This window comes from Glycine max, chromosome 10 (assembly GCF_000004515.6).
Source record: "Glycine max cultivar Williams 82 chromosome 10, Glycine_max_v4.0, whole genome shotgun sequence".
In the NCBI taxonomy this organism is placed as follows: Eukaryota; Viridiplantae; Streptophyta; class Magnoliopsida; order Fabales; family Fabaceae; genus Glycine; species Glycine max.
Window position 1 is genome coordinate 50,466,844 of NC_038246.2, and position 18,498 is coordinate 50,485,341.

At 34.4% G+C, this 18,498-nt stretch overlaps 1 protein-coding gene across 1 annotated transcript; it reads left to right on the forward strand.

Annotated features, from left to right (window-relative positions):
• The first annotated feature begins 2,837 nt into the window (after positions 1-2,837).
• On the forward strand, positions 2,838-18,315 carry LOC100792837 (transportin-1). The gene is made up of 29 exons (XM_003536677.5): positions 2,838-3,275; positions 3,983-4,270; positions 5,597-5,686; positions 5,784-5,861; positions 5,966-6,046; positions 6,364-6,414; positions 6,714-6,799; positions 7,436-7,502; positions 7,589-7,645; positions 7,738-7,767; positions 7,852-7,911; positions 8,063-8,176; positions 8,416-8,529; positions 9,997-10,095; positions 10,844-10,969; positions 11,079-11,153; positions 11,311-11,382; positions 11,549-11,659; positions 11,809-11,892; positions 12,017-12,127; positions 13,100-13,201; positions 13,474-13,536; positions 13,620-13,694; positions 16,112-16,183; positions 16,256-16,380; positions 17,218-17,269; positions 17,346-17,414; positions 17,506-17,565; positions 17,680-18,315. The coding sequence occupies exons 1-29, from the start codon at positions 3,090-3,092 to the stop codon at positions 17,761-17,763; spliced, it is 2,682 nt and encodes an 893-aa protein (XP_003536725.1). The 5' UTR covers positions 2,838-3,089; the 3' UTR covers positions 17,764-18,315.
• The last annotated feature ends 183 nt before the right edge of the window (positions 18,316-18,498 follow it).

The following is an 18,498-nucleotide window of genomic DNA, read 5'->3' on the forward strand; positions in this document are numbered from 1 at the left end:
CTTCAGTCAGTCAATTATTAAAAACGTAGATGTCTAGATCTCCAGTCGTTGATATTGACGAGTATAGCCATGTTTATTTGAAGCATTTTAGTGAACGCACGGGTGAACAAATCAGATAATTAGTTCATTCAATTTGTAATATTATAAAACCATTGGGAGAAAACTAGTTTTTTAGTTCAACTAGTGTTTAACCTAGAAACATATTTTTAGATCACATAAATGCTTAATGCTAAATTATAAATACCCACATAAATTCTTATAATTTAGATTTGAAGATTTTACCTAGATTTTTTTTAAAATTATTTTATGCCAATTATATAATTAATATTAAAAATGTTTAACTTTCGTTAGTTCAATTGCAATTAAACCAATGCAAGAGAAATTAGTATTTGACCAATTATTCAATTATCAATCTGATTTTTAAAACAGTGGTTTGAAGTCTTACAGGACTTGACAAAAGTGGACTAAACAATTGCTTTGTAAGACTTAAAATTGATTGACGATGGAAACATTTTCGGTTGAAAACTATTATCTAAAAAAATTGGAAAACTGAGTATATTAGATAGAGACAGATCACAATTTTAGTGAGATTGTTTATCACTGCATTGCTTCGCCTTTTGGATTTATAAACTGTAACGGGGAGCTTAAGGATCAGTTTTTCCCTTCTAGAGGCATTAGCCAAGGTGATTCTCTTTCACTTTTTTCTATTGAAAGATTTGCACATTGCATGTTGGCTAAGGGGAAAACAGGTAATTGGATTCCGATATCTATGGGCAGAAATGGACCAAAGATCTCTTTTTAATTTTTTGCTGATGCTAAAATATTGGTGCCAGAGGCTTTGAGCATCATGTGAATGTGATTAAGGATACGCTTTATTCCTTCAACATCTGGACAAAAAGTTAATAATATTAAATCCAAACTTTATTTCTTTTTCTTGAAAATGTGGATCAGGTCAGACATAGCTTTCTAAGTAATGCATTGGGTTTTTTTGCTAACTTATAATATTGGTCCTTATCTAATTCAAAGAGATATTTTTTTCCAACAAAAAATAGTAAACAAGCAGTATTCTTATGCTACTCTCATTGATAAACTGCATGCTGATTGCTTGTTTACGTGTTTACAAATATTTGATCCAAGATGAGGTAGAAGCCACAGAGACTAAGCGTGAGTTTGGTATTCTATTTGCCTTGTGCGTTAAAAGAGAAATTCATGTCATAACAAGGTTAAAGATGTAGTGGGTATGAAATTTGAGCCGATGAGATGCCAAACATTTACTAACTTTTTAATCTATTTTGGCACTATATGAAAATGTGGGTCAAGGTTCTGTTAGTTGGAGAATTTTTTTTGGTGTTACTGTCTGGAAGTTATTGAAAGATAGAAATTCCTTTGCAATCTAAATTAGAGATGCCAGAGATGCATTTTGAGTAACGTGAATATGATCACCTATAACTTTGTCCTCATCCAAAGAATCGTCTAGGAATGAAGCTCTCATTGCCTTGAATCCTCAAACGGGAGAATTAGCTTAAACTTAATGTAGATAGGTGTGCTTACAAGCCTAGTCATGTTACTGCATGTGGTGGGTGGTCTTGTCCATGAGTCTTAAGATGCTCTTATAGCATGTTTTATTGGTAATTTGGGAAATTGCTCACCTGCAAAAGCAGAATTGTGGGCTCTCTTGCCAGCTTACGTCTAATAAGGGGCATGAAGCTTCATAGGGTGATTATTGAATTGGATTCCAAGATTAAAATTCTTCTTACAAATTCTGCTTGTGATTCTTCTCACCATGCGTTATGTTACAAAATAGGATGCTCATTAGTGTTAATCATATTTTAGAGTGCATCCCTTCTCAATAATATGGTGTATATGCTAAACCTATTGAAGTTCTTTTTCTTTAGTATTATTATTCTTTTGAGGGAGGGAGGATTCTATGGTACTTAATGTTTTCCTATGGCGATTTGTTATTTTTTTCGGCCTCTATGTCCCATTTATTAATTAAAAAAACAATTTTTTCTAATCACAATTCACGGGTGATTAGTTCGGGTTGTTTTATTCTTCTTAAAAAAAGGTAAATACGAAAGACTTTGGTAAAAAACAAGTAATCCTGCCATATTGATTTTTTCAAGCTGAAAATGATTGCTTGTAGTGGAGTATTCATGTAGTCTACATAAAAAAAAACAGTTTTTAATTATGCAATAATTAATTTAAAAGTGTGACTTAACAATTAATTATCTTCGTGTAAAAAAAAAAACCATTTAGTTGTCTTGAATAGCCAAAGGTAAATAGCTAGATATGCATTAATTTTATCGGAAAATGTTACGGGGAATAGCAAATTAAATTTTTATTTCCCGAAACATAAGAGACCTATGAGCACAAAAAAAAAAAGAACCTGCCCTGTATGTTTTGATGAACGAGTACTGAAAGGTTAAGTTATTAGGAGTAAGTAATCAACAAAAATTGACACATAAGATAATAATTTGTATTTTTCAATTAAGTGATTTAAAATTTTAATTTTAATCTTAGTATGAAATAAATAATGTTTAGAGTGAAATACTCCAAAAATGATTTCATAGCAATATGATAATAAATGAAGATTAATAGTAACAAATTAGCACTCTGGTCCCTGGACATAATAACTTCCTTGGCTACGGACATGATTTGATTGATGGTTCCCCTAACACAGCAAGTAGCAAGACCCAATCTGTATTGCAAAAGACGCATTTTTCTTATTATTGACGTAATGACCATACTATCTACAATTACAGGCAGATTACAAAACATTGCGTAAGATTATAATAGTGAAAAAACGATGATGAGAAGCTGAATTATTATTTCCTTTTATAGCCCAACGAAGCAAAGGCCTAACCTAAACGCAACGCAAGCGGCCAACAGTGAGCGTGACGAGGCGAGGGTTTGCTGGCAGAACAATAAGTTTTTTTGTATTGTTTTGCTTGCCAAACGGAGCCTCTTGCTCTGCGTTTCATTTAAAAACTGGTGTCGTTTTTCTCTCTCTGTGCTGCACCCACAAATATTCCAAAAACCTCTCTCAAGCACCGCAAAACCCCAATTTGCGTGGGCGGAATCCGGTGACGATGGCGGCGCCGACTCCATCGTGGCAGCCTCAGGAGCAAGGGTTCAAGGAGATCTGCGGCCTCCTTGAGCAGCAGATTTCGCATTCTTCTTCCGCCGATAAGGCTCAGATTTGGCAACACCTTCAGCGCTACTCGCACCTCCCTGACTTCAACAATTACCTCGCCTTCATCTTCTCCCGTGCCGAGGTATTTATTCATTCGCCAATTTCCACTTCACTCTTCTGCTACTGCTACTACTATCTACAAGAGTGAGGATCGCCTTGCGGTTTTTGGTTTGATTTAAGTCTGTGTGATGCGGAACTCTTTGTCGTTGTGTATTTGTGCTTGATTTGATTGTTCTGAATGAAATCTACTCAACTTGATGAAGGAAGCGACTATGTTTTTATTATTCTTTGTTTTTTTTATTCTGTTATTTTGTCTGTTACTGTTACTTCATCAATTTGCACCAACCGGTTAATGATAATATGACACTAGTCAACTCTATTGTTTTTGTTTTTGTTTTAGTTTCCTCTAACTTGTTTTGAAATAGGTTATAGTATGTTTGGTTTCGCGTCAAGTATTAGGAAAATCGCATCAAGTTTCCACGTTAACAGCGAAGCAACTTCTTATAACTTTCGCTTTTCGACATGTTTTACACGCGTTGTGTTTTTGTAATGGGAAACCAAACATACATGAGTGTGTCTGGAATAACATCTAGAAAGTTTAGTGTCTCTCAGATGTTTTGAATTATTCTAGTGGTCCATGGAAATAAGTTTAACCTGGATGGCTTTGCCTGGAATAACATTTTGAGACTTTTATTTGTTTATTTATTTTCAAAATTGCATCAGTTGTGGTTCAAGTGATACTGATGTAGCATTGATACTAATGCTGCTGTGGTGATTTCTATTGAACAGGGAAAATCAGTGGAGGTTCGGCAGGCTGCGGGGTTATATCTGAAGAATAACCTCAGAAACATGTTCAAATCTATGCAGCCTGCATACCAACAGTATGTGAAATCAGAGTTGCTGCCTTGTCTTGGTGCAGCAGATAAGCACATAAGGTCTACGGCAGGAACTATTATTAGTGTTGTTGTTCAAATAGAAGGAGTTGTTGGGTGGCCTGAATTGTTGCAAGCCCTCGTAAGTTGCTTGGATAGTAATGATCTAAATCACATGGAAGGTGCTATGGATGCGTTATCCAAGGTATGGTCTCCATTTTAGAGTCAATAATGTTCTTAAATTGTAGTTCTGGCTAAAATCAAATCTTCAAAGAAAATGAAAGTACTTTCATTATATGGATTGGTGGGTGCTACTCAGAACCCTTGTAGAGAAAGAAGAGAAGTTTATTATTATTTGATAAAGAAGATTTTTTATTAGAATGAAAGAATTGAAAGAGGTAAGGACTAAGTGGGATTAGATGATGACAACAGAATTATTCAAATCAAAGCAAATTACACATCAACATGGACCCACACAAAATACCAAATGCAGTGATTAGGATTTTTCTCAAAGAGTGATCGAATGGTCGGATCATTAAAAATGTTGAATTGAGAATAGTGCTGCAACTCTCATGTACTGTTTGGTAGTAAATGGTTGACATTTTCAACATCCCCTCCCTCTTTTCAGCTTCTGATTGATCCATTTTGGTGCATCTACGACGAAGAAAAATATATGATACATAAAGTGCAATTTTTTTGGTGCTTTTGTGGGAATCCTTTGTCTTTGTTTCTGTACCAAATCCATTCGTTTTCGGGTTTGGTGGGAACTTTGATACAGTGGATGTAGCGTGTATACTATCTTTTTGGAACCCCAGAAAACATTACCATCAGGGGTGCCGGAAAATAAAAAGGCTTAATTATACTTTTGGTCGCCTTAGTTTTACTAAAATTTGATTTTGGTATCCCTCGTTTCTTTTGTGGCAATGTTATCCTCATACTTCTCAAATTGATTTAATGAAATTCCTTGTCAATCTGATGCTTCAAGGCATAAAATGTGATGATGTGACAACTCTTGGTTTTGTTAAATTGAAAATGATGTGGCCTACCCAATGCCACCTTGGCCAAAACGTGTGCCACATCAATATTAATCTGATAGGGATAGGGGACTTAAATTGCATTTTGGAAACTATAAGAACAACATTGTTCCAAGTAACACTAAGGGGGAGCAGAAGTGAACTCTACTAAAATTAATGAGATCAAAAGTGTAATTAAGCCAAAAAAATAAAAAAAATGACATATATTACATTCCTGATCTCTTTTTGCTGATCATCTCCCTTCCTTCTTCCCATGATGCTAAATCTCCTTTGTTGATTTTTTCATGCAAATAAAGTTCATGATTTTGATCTCCGATTTGGTTAAGTCTGATATATAACACATACAATTGAAAAATTAAAGTCATATGGGTGAAGAATTTGTAAGTACTATTATTTTAACTGGCTGGAAACATTAGTCTAAGCAACCGATACTTAATATTTCATACATTTTTTCCTGTAATACCTTTTTAGCACTAAATGTTTTACTGTGCGTGCAGATCTGTGAGGATATTCCTCAATATCTTGACTCTGATGTACCAGGGTTAGCAGAACGCCCTATTAACATATTTCTTCCCAGATTGTTTCGGGTAACATCAGCATTTTCTTTTTATAATTGTTTTCTTTCATCTCTTGTAACTGTATCCTCAACTGTTTATTTTTCCTTTTATTTTATTTTTGTTTCAGTTTTTCCAATCTCCTCATGCTTCATTGAGAAAGCTATCATTGGGTTCTGTAAATCAATACATTATGTTAATGCCTTCTGTAAGTGTATTGTGAGACTCTAATTCTATCATCTCAGTTCTCTGGTTATTAAAGTATTACTGAAGTTTGGAATTGATAGTAATAGTCTCAATGGTTTTGTACAGGCCTTATATGTATCCATGGATCAATATCTTCAAGGTTTGTTTATTCTCGCTAATGACCCTGTTGCTGAAGTACGGAAGTTGGTGAGTTCTTAATGCATTATGTGCATGTATTTGATGTATAACTCTAAGTCTCAAATGAAATGTTTCCCAATATTGGTTTATTGCTGAATTACTTAATGTTTCTTTTCCAAACCAAGCTTATTCTTGCTAGTTTGAATTGCTAGTAGTTGAAGGATTTGGTCTTTTGACCCTGTCCTCTGCTCGGTGTGTATTCTATCTTTTAATTTCTGATATTTCACAAGGACTTTGATTAACTGCTTTTTGTTCAAATGAGTTATTACTATTTCTTATTAATGTTGGAATCAATTGAAACCATCCTAGTTGCTATTGATGACCAGGTTTGTGCAGCATTTGTTCAGCTAATTGAAGTCCGCCCATCTTTCTTGGAGGTGCGCTTGTTTTGGTTCATTGGAGTTTGTAAAGTTAATTGAATATGCTTATTGTTTTTGGAATGTTGCACTTTGAGGTGGTTGATCTATTTTATTCTTTGTCACACTATATCTAGGTGTTTACTTATTTGAGTAAGTAAAATTCATTTGGAAACAGTAAAATCAGAATATCTTGCATTTCTAATTTTCCAACTACTTATACCAGCAAGCACCAAATCTCTTGCTGATGTGCTTTCTTAAAAATTAATGTTATTTCTATATGCTCTTTCTTATCTATTGTAATTGTTAACTCACTGCAGCCACATTTACGGAATGTGATTGAATACATGTTACAAGTCAACAAGGATACAGATGATGAAGTAGCCCTTGAAGCCTGTGAATTTTGGTACTATTTGTTTGGGATGTTATTTTCTTAATGTTACAGCTAGTAGCCAGAGTTCATCATTTAGCTTCTAGATATTGATATGAGTCACAAGGAAAATAATGAACTTAGTTATGTGTATTTTGTTTTATTGTGTTAACTTTTTGTTAAGGAGGGAGGGGGTTTCAGGTTGTTGTGATATATTCCCATTCAAGAAGTATCTCTCCCCAGGCTGTATAATTTTAGAATTTTAGACCATTGGTCAAGCTCATTTTGTTTTTAAACTTGATCAAGTACTTGTTCCAAATCACTTTTGTCCCCAAATTTGCTCTGGTATAGCCAGCCTGATGAATTATTCTACACCCAAGTTTCCAAGCCATACTATTGTCCAGCTATGTATATTCATTTTATACTTCTGTCTGAGATTGATAAATGGGGTTCATTTGGTTTGTCGTTGGTTACTAGGATGGTATATGCATAATGAATTTCCCATTTCTACAGTTATCATGCTGATGCAAATAGGAGTTTGATGTTTCTATTACACAGTGATGATATATTTCTTGTTAACTGTATTTAAAGTTTTAAACTGTACTTAAACTTTGTCTTTTTTATATCCTAGCTATTTAGCATCTTTCTCTTTTTTAATAATTTCTATTGCAGGTCTGCTTATTGTGATGCTCAACTGCCACCTGAAAACTTAAGAGAATTCTTGCCCCGTCTTATTCCAGTAAATCAAATTTTACAATTTTTCTTCTATAATTGTTTTAACATGTAAGATTTGGAATTTGAAGTTCATTTGTTGCATCTATGTAGGTATTGTTGTCAAACATGGCTTATGCAGATGATGATGAATCAGTTATTGAAGCTGAGGTTGTCTTTTGGATTGATTAGTATTTATAGGTGGATTTCAATTACTTCTTGCTTATATGATTTCATTTGTTTGCGCAATGTTTTTTTCCCAGGAAGATGGTTCTCAACCTGATCGAGATCAGGTGTGATTTTTTTTTAGTTGACTTACCGAGTCTTCTTTAATTTGAGACCATCATATTTCTAATTTTGTGTGTTTTGCACCACAGGATCTTAAACCTCGATTTCACGTATCAAGGTTTCATGGATCGGATGAAGTAGAAGACGATGTATGTTGTACTTTCTCTATTGATTGCTTATTCTAATTATTTGATTAATTTTCCTGCCCTTATTTAATAGGGTGTGTGTAGCTTTTGAAAGAAGGAATGATAAAAAATGCTTTGCTAATTTGAAGTCAAACTTTATTTTTCCTATTTACAGGATGACGATGTTGTCAACACATGGAATTTACGGAAATGCAGTGCAGCTGCTCTTGATATTCTTTCAAATGTGTTTGGAGATGAGATCCTTCCGACTCTTATGCCTATTGTTCAGGTGATTTAACTTAAGCTTCTTGTGATCATTTTGTGATGACGATCCGTTTTAATTATCATTGTGGCTAAGAATGAGTACAAGTTGAAATGGTATTTATTAAAGGCAGACCATGCATAATGATAGTGGATCTAACATAGGTGTATATATGAGACATCTATGAAAACTATATTATGACGCTCGTTTCTCCGCAAGGCTTTCTTTTTATGAGGATATACTAAAATTTCTGAGGATTTGTGCAGGCTAAGTTGTCTGCTGGTGGGGATGATGCTTGGAAAGATAGGGAAGCTGCTGTCTTGGCTCTTGGTGCTATAGGTGAAGGTTGCATCAATGGTCTTTATCCGCATCTGTTGGAGGTATTTTCTGTTCTTTGGTTCTGATGAATTTTATCCAAAAGCAAATGGCTTGATTGTGGGAAAAATAGTTTAATTTGTTTTAAAATTTGATTAAAGTATGCCTGAATGATTTTGTAACGTAGTGTTGTTATATCTCAATTATTTTTTCCTTATTATAGTTAGGATCAAAATTAGGGTTAGTGTTCTAAGTTTTACATACATCATAATACACAAATAAATGTTATTCAAAGTATTTTTCTCTGTATTCACTCCCTTTATACCTAAACCCCCTTTGTGCATGTTTGTTTCTTGCTTCTCTGGCTACACAATTTATTATTTCCATTTATTATTACTAGTCATTGGAGAAAATATTTATTCCTTTCAGTATAGCTGCTCTGCTCCTGTTCCAAAAAATATGATTACTTCTAGAATCATTCATGCTTTGTAAATCACTTTTTTGCAATGTTGCTCTCCCCCTCCTCTTTTTGTACTGATCTATTCTTGCTTATGTTTAGTTGTTTAATCACTGTTACATGCTTGTGATTCTTTCTCGGCGAGTTGCAATTTCAAATTCATGCTAAATGTTACTAAATTGATATCTAGATTGTAAGATTGTGCGATCTTACAATCCTTCTGCCCTGTCCTGATCTGGATCGCACCTGAAATCGCAAGCAGGTAGGATCGTAGTGAGATCGTTTGAGTTTTTCGATCCTGAAATTAGAGATTTTTGGGTAAGGTTGCACAGCCCGATTCACACAAACCCATATTTGTGCCCAAAATTGTGACTTTCCCCTCCATAACAGACTCCATCTCTCAATCAAGCCCTTCGCATCTGTGCCCAAGCCCATTGCAGGTCACAGCATCTCTTCTGAGCCGCTGTTCATCTATGCTATCTCTCTTGCACATCTGCCTTTGCTGTCTTGAAGCCTCCTTCCCCATCTCTCTTGACTTTCTCTTTTGCTGCCTTGCTGATTCCCTGTACATCTTCACACATCTTCCCTATCTCTGGTTCTGGTTTAATGTTTTGGTTTGCTTTGTAATCACTGAAAAATGGCTTCTGCTGGGCAAGTTGATAGTGGGGCAGGGGCTGGTGGTTATTTATGTGACTAATCATGAGTTGTTTTGGATGTTATGGTGATGAAACTTCAGTTTTAAGTTTGCTTCAATGTTGATAGGTTTTTCTCTTATTCTCTATGTGCGTGACTGTGTGTATATAATAGTATAATTTTACATTTTGGTTGGATCTTATGAACATTGTTACAATCCTATGCTTTACCATCTTGGACCCCCTTCCCAATCTTAAGTAGGATCTCGATTTTGACAACATTGTTCATATTAAAAGAAGGAAAATGTTTCCTTAACAACATTTTGTTAATCTTAGTCACTGTCATTCTTATTTTACTGAGTCTGGTTTTATGATCTACTTTATGTGGCCCTTGCTTCTTACTGATTCAGAATATTAAACAATTGATTGTTATGCATTTATAGATTGTGGCATTTCTTGTCCCTCTTCTTGATGATAAGTTTCCTCTGATACGAAGTATTTCATGCTGGACACTATCACGATTTAGCAAATTTATTATTCAGGTATGAATGTATTTTGTCCCCTCATCTGCTATTGCACAGCTATGTTTATTTTGGCACTGATGCTTTTACAGTTCTAATGTTCTATAAGATTTTGGTCTCTGCAAAGTTATGGCAATATTAAATCTCAATTACTTTCAAATTCCTAATTATTAAATTCTCAATGTATATAAATACGTTATGTTCTCTATTCCTGATCATTGTTATTATTTTAACTAATTATTTTAATATGCTCCATCACTTTTATATTAGTGTATTTAACACTCAAGTTTGAGGTTATAGATGTTATAAACTATAATATAACTAAAGAATGCATATGCATCACAGATTGACAATCTGTTAACGTAGGTGAAAATAAAAAATAATCTTATACCAAAAATAACTTCATAGGGTGAATATTTCACAGAAATCATGAGTGGGTTGCAGGTTTGCCTCGGCCCTTATGCATATTGTGCTTATAAAATTTGGCATGGATGATCCACTTGATAATTAGTTATAATTAAATAGTTGATTGATCAAAATCACTTTATATGAGTTCATAGATAGTTGCCAAATCTTGCATCAGTGTCAAAGGATCTTGATCTATTGGAATATTGTATGTTGTCCAGATTATTGGAGAATGACAACCTGGAGCAAATATTATATATAACACCTATATGATCTGATATCTAATTTTAGTAATTCATAGTTAAATAAAGAGCACTTACATAATTGTCATTTCAAGGTTGTCTTCTTTGAATTTGTGTCTTAGGGTATTGGGCATCCGAAAGGCTATGAACAGTTTGATAATGTTCTTATGGGTCTTCTACGAAGAATTTTGGATGATAATAAGCGGGTTCAAGAGGCTGCTTGTTCAGCTTTTGCAACGCTGGAAGAGGTTCTGACTACAATTTTTGTTCATTTACCCTTAATGAATTGATTCAATTACTTGATTTATTTTAAATTTATATAAATCTGAAATTTGGTTTACTAAACTTTTATGATAGGAGGCTGCTGAAGAGTTGGCACCACGCTTGGAAATTATACTAAAGCACCTAATGACTGCATTTGGGAAATATCAGGTGATTTTCTGACCTTAATAGTTAATACATAGTATTTGTTTATTGTAAAATAAATCATGTTTGGATGACCTCTATTGTTACGATATTGTGCTACATTTCTTATCATTATGTGTATGCTCAGACATCTTTAATTGTAGTCTTTTGTTCTAAACTTCAGAGACGAAACCTCAGAATTGTATATGATGCTATTGGAACTCTAGCTGAAGCTGTTGGAGGAGAGCTGAATCAGGTATGCTACTTTTTATTAGTAATCCATTGCATGGTAGAACAAACATCCTTCTTCCTCAAACTAAACTTTTCTTTTTTCCCCAAGTTATTGTCATGATTTATTGTCATTATTCTCTCCGTCGTTTCAAAAGACATTTCTTGACCTACTGTATCTCTTTGTTTTGCAGCCTGTTTATCTTGACATTCTCATGCCACCATTAATTGAGAAATGGCAGCAACTTTCAAATTCAGACAAAGATCTTTTTCCACTCCTGGAATGCTTTACATCTATATCACATGTATGCACATCTGTTTTTCCAACATATTACATGATAATATATGGGTGGAATTTGTGGGAACGATCTATATAATTTGAAATTTTTGTATGGACTGTAACTGTATCATCATATCTATTTTCTTGTTTCTGATGGTGTTCCATTTTATACAGGCTCTGGGTACTGGTTTCACTCAATTTGCTGAACCTGTATTTAGGAGGTGCATAAATATAATCCAGACCCAACAATTTGCTAAGGTTCTGGTTACTTTTGCATTATTTATGATTTGTCTAGCAGACTACTGTATTACCACGTACCAAAAGGGTCTGATTTTGAGGTTTTATTTTATCTTCCAACAAGTTGAGTGTCATTCTATTTCAGGCTGATCCTGCCGCCACCACAGGGGTTCAGTATGACAAGGAGTTTATTGTATGCTCTCTTGATTTGCTTTCTGGACTAGCAGAGGGTCTTGGCAGTGGGATAGAGAGTTTGGTACTCATCCAAAATTTGTATTTTTTTGATATGAGATCATGATTCTCTGTTAGCAAATTATTTGTCATCTTCTCAGATGTTATTTTCCCAGAAATATTTGTGTTCATTTACAAAATGCCTCCAATCATGGGGCAAATCTGTTGTGATATTCTTATTCACATAAAAAAATAAGTGCAGTATTTGTTGAACTGTTTCTGTAAGTTTTAATACTGAATTAGACGTGTGGTTGGCTGTTATTCCACCTTTTTACTTCTTTTTTCGTGTAAAATATGTTGGCTTGTATTCAGGCATATGCTTGTCAACATTAGAAAGATCTATTTTTTATATTAGTGCATATTTGGCATTTTTTATATTAGTGCATATTTGGCAACATTATGTTCAGTTTTCTAAAATTAAGGAGTTAATTCTTTTTGGGGATGGAAGTAGTTTTTCTGGATTATCTACAATATTCAATATGACCATAATGTTTGCCTTTCAGTAATAAGAATAATTGTGAATTCATGTTTGGTGGTTTCATTTGCAAGATTGGAGGCATCAACCGTAGATTATTTCTTAGGTTCCAACGTGATATTATCTTTTTCTCTACAAGACTTACTTCTTTAAAGGAAATCATCGATAAACTAATTTTTCAAACCTTGTAAGAGAGGTTAGTGAATTCTTTCTAAAATCAATCATGACTAAAGCTGTTCTAAGATTTTTTAATCTCAGAGAAGTCCTTAATTTGGCTTTTATTTTAGTTTCTTTAGTTTTCAAAAATAATTGCAGCTAATGCTATCCATATCCCTTAAAGGCATATTTCCCTTGCCTCCAAATCTTCAATTCTTTTATGTATACATAAAACCTGAAATGGACAGCAATTCTGCATCTTCTGAACTTTCCTTTGTTATTTGACATATTGTTATCTGATTGAGATTAATTAAACCAGAAATTGTATGATTTCTTGAGATTATCTTGATCTACACTATTTGGCAGGTTGCACAATGTTCTTTGAGGGACCTACTTCTGCATTGTTGTGTGGATGATGCTCCTGATGTAAGACAAAGTGCCTTTGCCTTACTTGGAGACCTTGCGCGAGTAAGTTGCATGTATACCTGCATACATTATACCCAAGCCCACATAGCCATAATTTGTTCCTTGCCCCTGGTGTCTTTTGAAAGTAAATCCACTTTTTGAAAGCAAAAATTTATTTATTTATTTATTTGGGGTTGGTGAAGGTGGGGGACTGGGTGGAAATAAGTTTGGGTCTACCCAAACATGTTATTTTTACATCTTTGTAGGGGAGCAGGGATTGTTCTGTGCACTGTATCTTTTAGTTGATGGAATTCTAACGATGGTAATTTGGCTAGGTGTGCTCGGTTCATTTGGACTCTCGTTTGTCTGAGTTTCTTGAGGCTGCAGCCAAACAACTGGTATGTGTGTGCGTGATATAAACTTATCCATTAGGGTTGCATTTATTTGGTCATTTTATTCTTATATTGTGTCTGGTGTACAGGAGATTTCTAAGGTAAAGGAGGCTATTTCAGTAGCAAATAATGCATGCTGGGCAATTGGAGAATTAGCAGTTAAGGTATGCAATTTTTAATGCTGCTTTCTGATAAAATGATAGAAATGTATGGAAACTAGAAACTAATTGACATTGATGGATATTGTCATAATTAAGAATTAGGATAACTTCAGTTTAAAAAGTTGTGTTAGACAGTAGTGAATACTGTGATTGTTAAACGGCCATCCATATGCTAAAAATGATGTATATGTGGTAGAGAGACCGCGTAAAATTCAGCTAGTCTTTCTGCTCACAATGAAGGTAGTCATCACTGATTTTGCCATTGTCTCGGTCATCTTTAGTGGTTTTGAATCTCTGGATTGACCACAAAGTGATGAAGATAGCATCCCTTGATATCAGCTTCAACTTGCTGTTTCAGATGAGAATTTTCTCATCCAATCAAACGGAAACTGAGTGCCATTCTGGAAACTGGGAATGATGTTTGAACAGATGAAGTTGGAAGGTGAGGATCACCTGCAATGGGGAAAGGACTGAATGGTGAGGCAATAGTTCGGGTCAAATTCCAGCTCTAGATACCATATTATAATCTTTGATTGGAAGAGAAAATGAGAGTAGGAAGATATCAGAGTGGATCTGTTAATCTATATATTTTCATTACTGAATGAACTCTGTTAATAGCTTTTACTATTTACAGACTCGAGCTGAGGCAACTGTCCCAATTGAACCCCGTTACAGAGTTAGGCTGAATTGATTCTGTTATTAGTAATGGAAACTAACTTCTACTAACTATGCCTTGCTGAGACTTGGCTTCGTAACTTAGAGAAGGATTTTGAGACAAGTTTTAACCACTGGTCGACCAATCTCCGATTAGGTTTTATGCGTTAGAGTAGGAGTATCATGTTACAGTTTTTGTTCAAATTATGTAATTCTGATTTCAGGCTTGGGTTCCTATCAAGACTGCAGCAAGTCTGATCTGGAACCTAGTGCTTGACATCATTAATTGTAAGCTTAGTACCTCTGGTACTCATCTAATACTAATTCTACTTTTGCTGAGCAAAAATAAAAAATAAAAAAAATGCCTTGCTGAGACAAATGAAATCAGGCTATAACTAACAAGTAACAACCTTGGTTATCAAATCCAGATTTGAATTGTGATGAATCAGAAGGCGTATTTTCTGAATTGTGAATTGAACAATTCTGTGAATAGCTCTGTATGGCTATAGAATTGAAACATAAAATTCAAATAGATCAATATTCTGCTCATATCAATCACAATAACAAAAAGTGACTGCTCAAATTCAGCTGTATAGCTACTTAAAAAATAAAAATAAAATGTCTAGAAATTAATTTATTGTTTTAAAAATATTAACTGTCTAAATATTTTTTTTATGAAATATTATAATAATCATAAGTATTAAATCCTTTTTTTAATTAAAAACCTTTAACTACCATACTCAATGTCTGACCCAAGTGCATCTGGCTGGTCCAATCAATTGAAGTGCATGTTTGGAAAAGATTTTATAATGCACGTATGATTCTCTCTCACCACGTCTGACGCAGAAGCAACATTCAAGAGCTTCTATGTTTCTTTATAATTGATGTAAAAATGAGCAAGATGTGGATCATAGACATGTGTCCAAACACTGCAAATCATGGCCCATTATAGTGTACTCTCATCTTCATTCAAGCATGCTTACCACTACCAGTGCTTGTTTTGTTTGCGTGGTGACTGATGTATTGTATAGTTCAGGTTTTGGGCCTTATTGATCTTTTGTTTTAAGCTAGACGCTGTTATATTGGGTCTTTGGATGGTATGATGTTGTTGACAACCATGCCCTTCATCTTAAAGCTTCAGCATTGTAACTCTAGCTTGCTGTGCCGTGTTCTGTTCGGTTTCTATTGTCATTGTGTCACTTGCCCTCCTATCTTATAAAAAAAATGCTAAAAAGATGTAAAATACTAAAATTATGTTTTACAGTAGGGGCAGATAAAACCGTCCCACAAACACTCCTAATTGAGATACTTAGGGTAGGTTCTTGACAGATAATTTTGTAGATATGCTAATAATATATTATTACAGCTTTATATATTGATTCATTGATGCTTTTGTTTGATGTCTTCCACATTAAATTTTGAACACATGTTTTTAAATCTTAATTTCACAAACTCCAGAGTTGAAATCGAGCAGTCTAATTGAAGGCTTTGGATGTTGCACAATTCATTTTCTTCTCCACCTCTGACTGAGTATTGGAGTAGATTCTGTTGACACCGTCTTTGCAGTTTTGCTAAATAATATCCAACATAACACCTAGTCTGATATGTTTGGGTTTGAAGTTTCTTTTTCCCACATGAGTTTGCTTTTCTTGTTGCTGATATTCTGTTATTAGTGTGAATATCTTCTGACATTAACTATTCCACGTCACATTTTATTCATTTTTATATAAAATCAGTCATTGTGAATTATGAATTTTGAATTTCAGGTTCATCAAGAAATTTCTCCTGTTGTTTTAACTGTAATTTCATGCCTGGTCCCAATTCTTCAGCATGCGGAGGTCATTATCACATCACATTCTTCAATTATAATTTTGTTCATGTTCAGTTGCTGATTGTCTTGCTGTTTATAGGGACTCAACAAGTCGCTTATAGAAAATAGTGCAATAACACTGGGGAGGCTTGCATGGGTCTGTCCGGAGCTTGTATCACCACATATGGAGCATTTCATGCAATCTTGGTGCACTGCTTTGTCAATGTTAGTTGTAGCACCTATGTGTTTTATTTAGTAGCGACTTACACAATGAGCACATAGCAAATGTCTTTGGTTCTCTTCAGTTTGCTGCTATAAGAAAATGTTTGAAATTCATAGATGCTTTTGCAATTTTTGGTGCATGATAAATTTTGTGAATAAATTACTCATCATTTGTTTGTGGCTCATTTCTCGTTTTCTCCTTTCATCTTTTAGATGGATTTAGTTCATGTTTTATATACACCATATGTTTAGGAGGGCCTGGAGGGGCTTGGGGAATTCAAAACACAGTGTCTTCAACATAAGATGAGAAATTGGTTATAGTGTTGTTCCCTTGAGAGTGTGATTAGTTCAGTTTCAATATACTGCAACCATTAATCGCTGTTAAATCATTAATCACTGTTGAAATCCCACATCCATTATAGATATGACTTAGGGTAATTTTTACTGTCAAATTCATACATTGAGGATCCCCATTTAATATCTTATTATCAACTTTTTTACTAGCAGTTTGAGATCTCCTTGGGAGTCTAAATGGTATTGATCAGACAAAAGACATCAGATTGTGTTCAAGGCATTTACTCTCTTAATTAAGAACTGAAAGTCCTCTGCCTTATAATAAAATCTTAGATAATGCCTTCTGAGAACTTAGAATTGTCGGTCAATAGTTGTGCCTGTAATCCTGTATTTATTTAAATATTTGGAATTCATGCATAGTAACACACAAAGGAGAGTAAACCAATATCTCAACATCACTTTACAAATTGACCATAATATTAGATGTCCACTGTTTCATTGCTGGTTATCTTGTATATTAATCTCTCTTTGATGGGTTTTTTGCAGGATACGAGATGATGTTGAGAAAGAGGATGCTTTTAGAGGTCTATGTGCTATGGTATGCTCCTATTCACTGGGTAAATTTTTTACATGTAGACTTGTAAAGTAATTGGGTATTTTACATTTGTTTTCAGGTTAAAGCTAATCCTTCTGGAGCTCTAAGTTCGCTAGTTTGCATGTGCAAAGCCATTGCAAGTTGGCATGTATGTTTTGCCATCATCGTTTTCTATCTTAAAATTTAGAGAAAGTGTTTTAAGGTTTCTGTAATATAACTAATTTTATTAACGTCTATAGGAAATAAGGAGTGAAGATTTACACAATGAAGTCTGCCAGGTCTTGCATGGGTATAAGCAGGTTAGTGTTGCTTCACTATTGGACGTGCATCTGCCTTGGGAATTATATGTTTATGTTATAGCTGTAATACTTTCCTCATGGAAATGAAACTATAATCCCATGTTTATGCTTTAGATGCTGCGCAATGGAGCATGGGACCAGTGTATGTCTGCTTTGGAGCCTCCAGTAAAAGAAAAGCTTTCAAAATATCAAGTATAATTCAATTGTGAGCATTGTATCTGTATTGACCTAGTTGGTCATTTTGTGTGTGGTCAAGCAATATTGGAGTCGCGATTCATATTGAGCAGGAGCTGAGTCTCGGTCCAAGTTTTCAGACAGGGTACCAGTACTTAATACAATTCGTTTGAGCTTGATGATTACAGGAAGTTCCACAAGCCTTCAAGATCTCATTTGATGGGAGTTTCCCATGAGAAATGTACAGGGGAATGATTTTCAACCTTTAGAAATGCTTGATTCTTTGTTGTCTTAATAGTTAAAGCCTTAATTAAAGGCTTGGAGTTTTATTCGACCCTTGTGTTCAGCATCACATTTTTCCAATATTTTTAGTTTTTTAAGTTGATAGGTTGTATCTTGGTTACACAGTTTTGTTCCACCAGAGAGAGAGAGAGAGAGAGAGGGGGGGGAGGGATATGATCTGACTTTTAGTTTTGAGCATATTCAGTTGTTAAATTGTTTGTAAGCTGTAACATGAAAATCGATTTCAATTGTGTTGCCTCAGGCAGCGCATCAGTTAAATTTTGATTGAGACAATAATTAGACTTGTGTATGCTTATTGACTTTTTTTTTTTTAAACTCAGCCCAAAGGAAATATTGTTGGCATTATTTTCTTATGATGTCGGTGCCCCTTAACTACAGGGCTTTCATCAGAAAAATAAATAAAATTTACAGTGGCTACGATTATAGTTTAGTGTAATTTTAATTTACTGTAGGTCT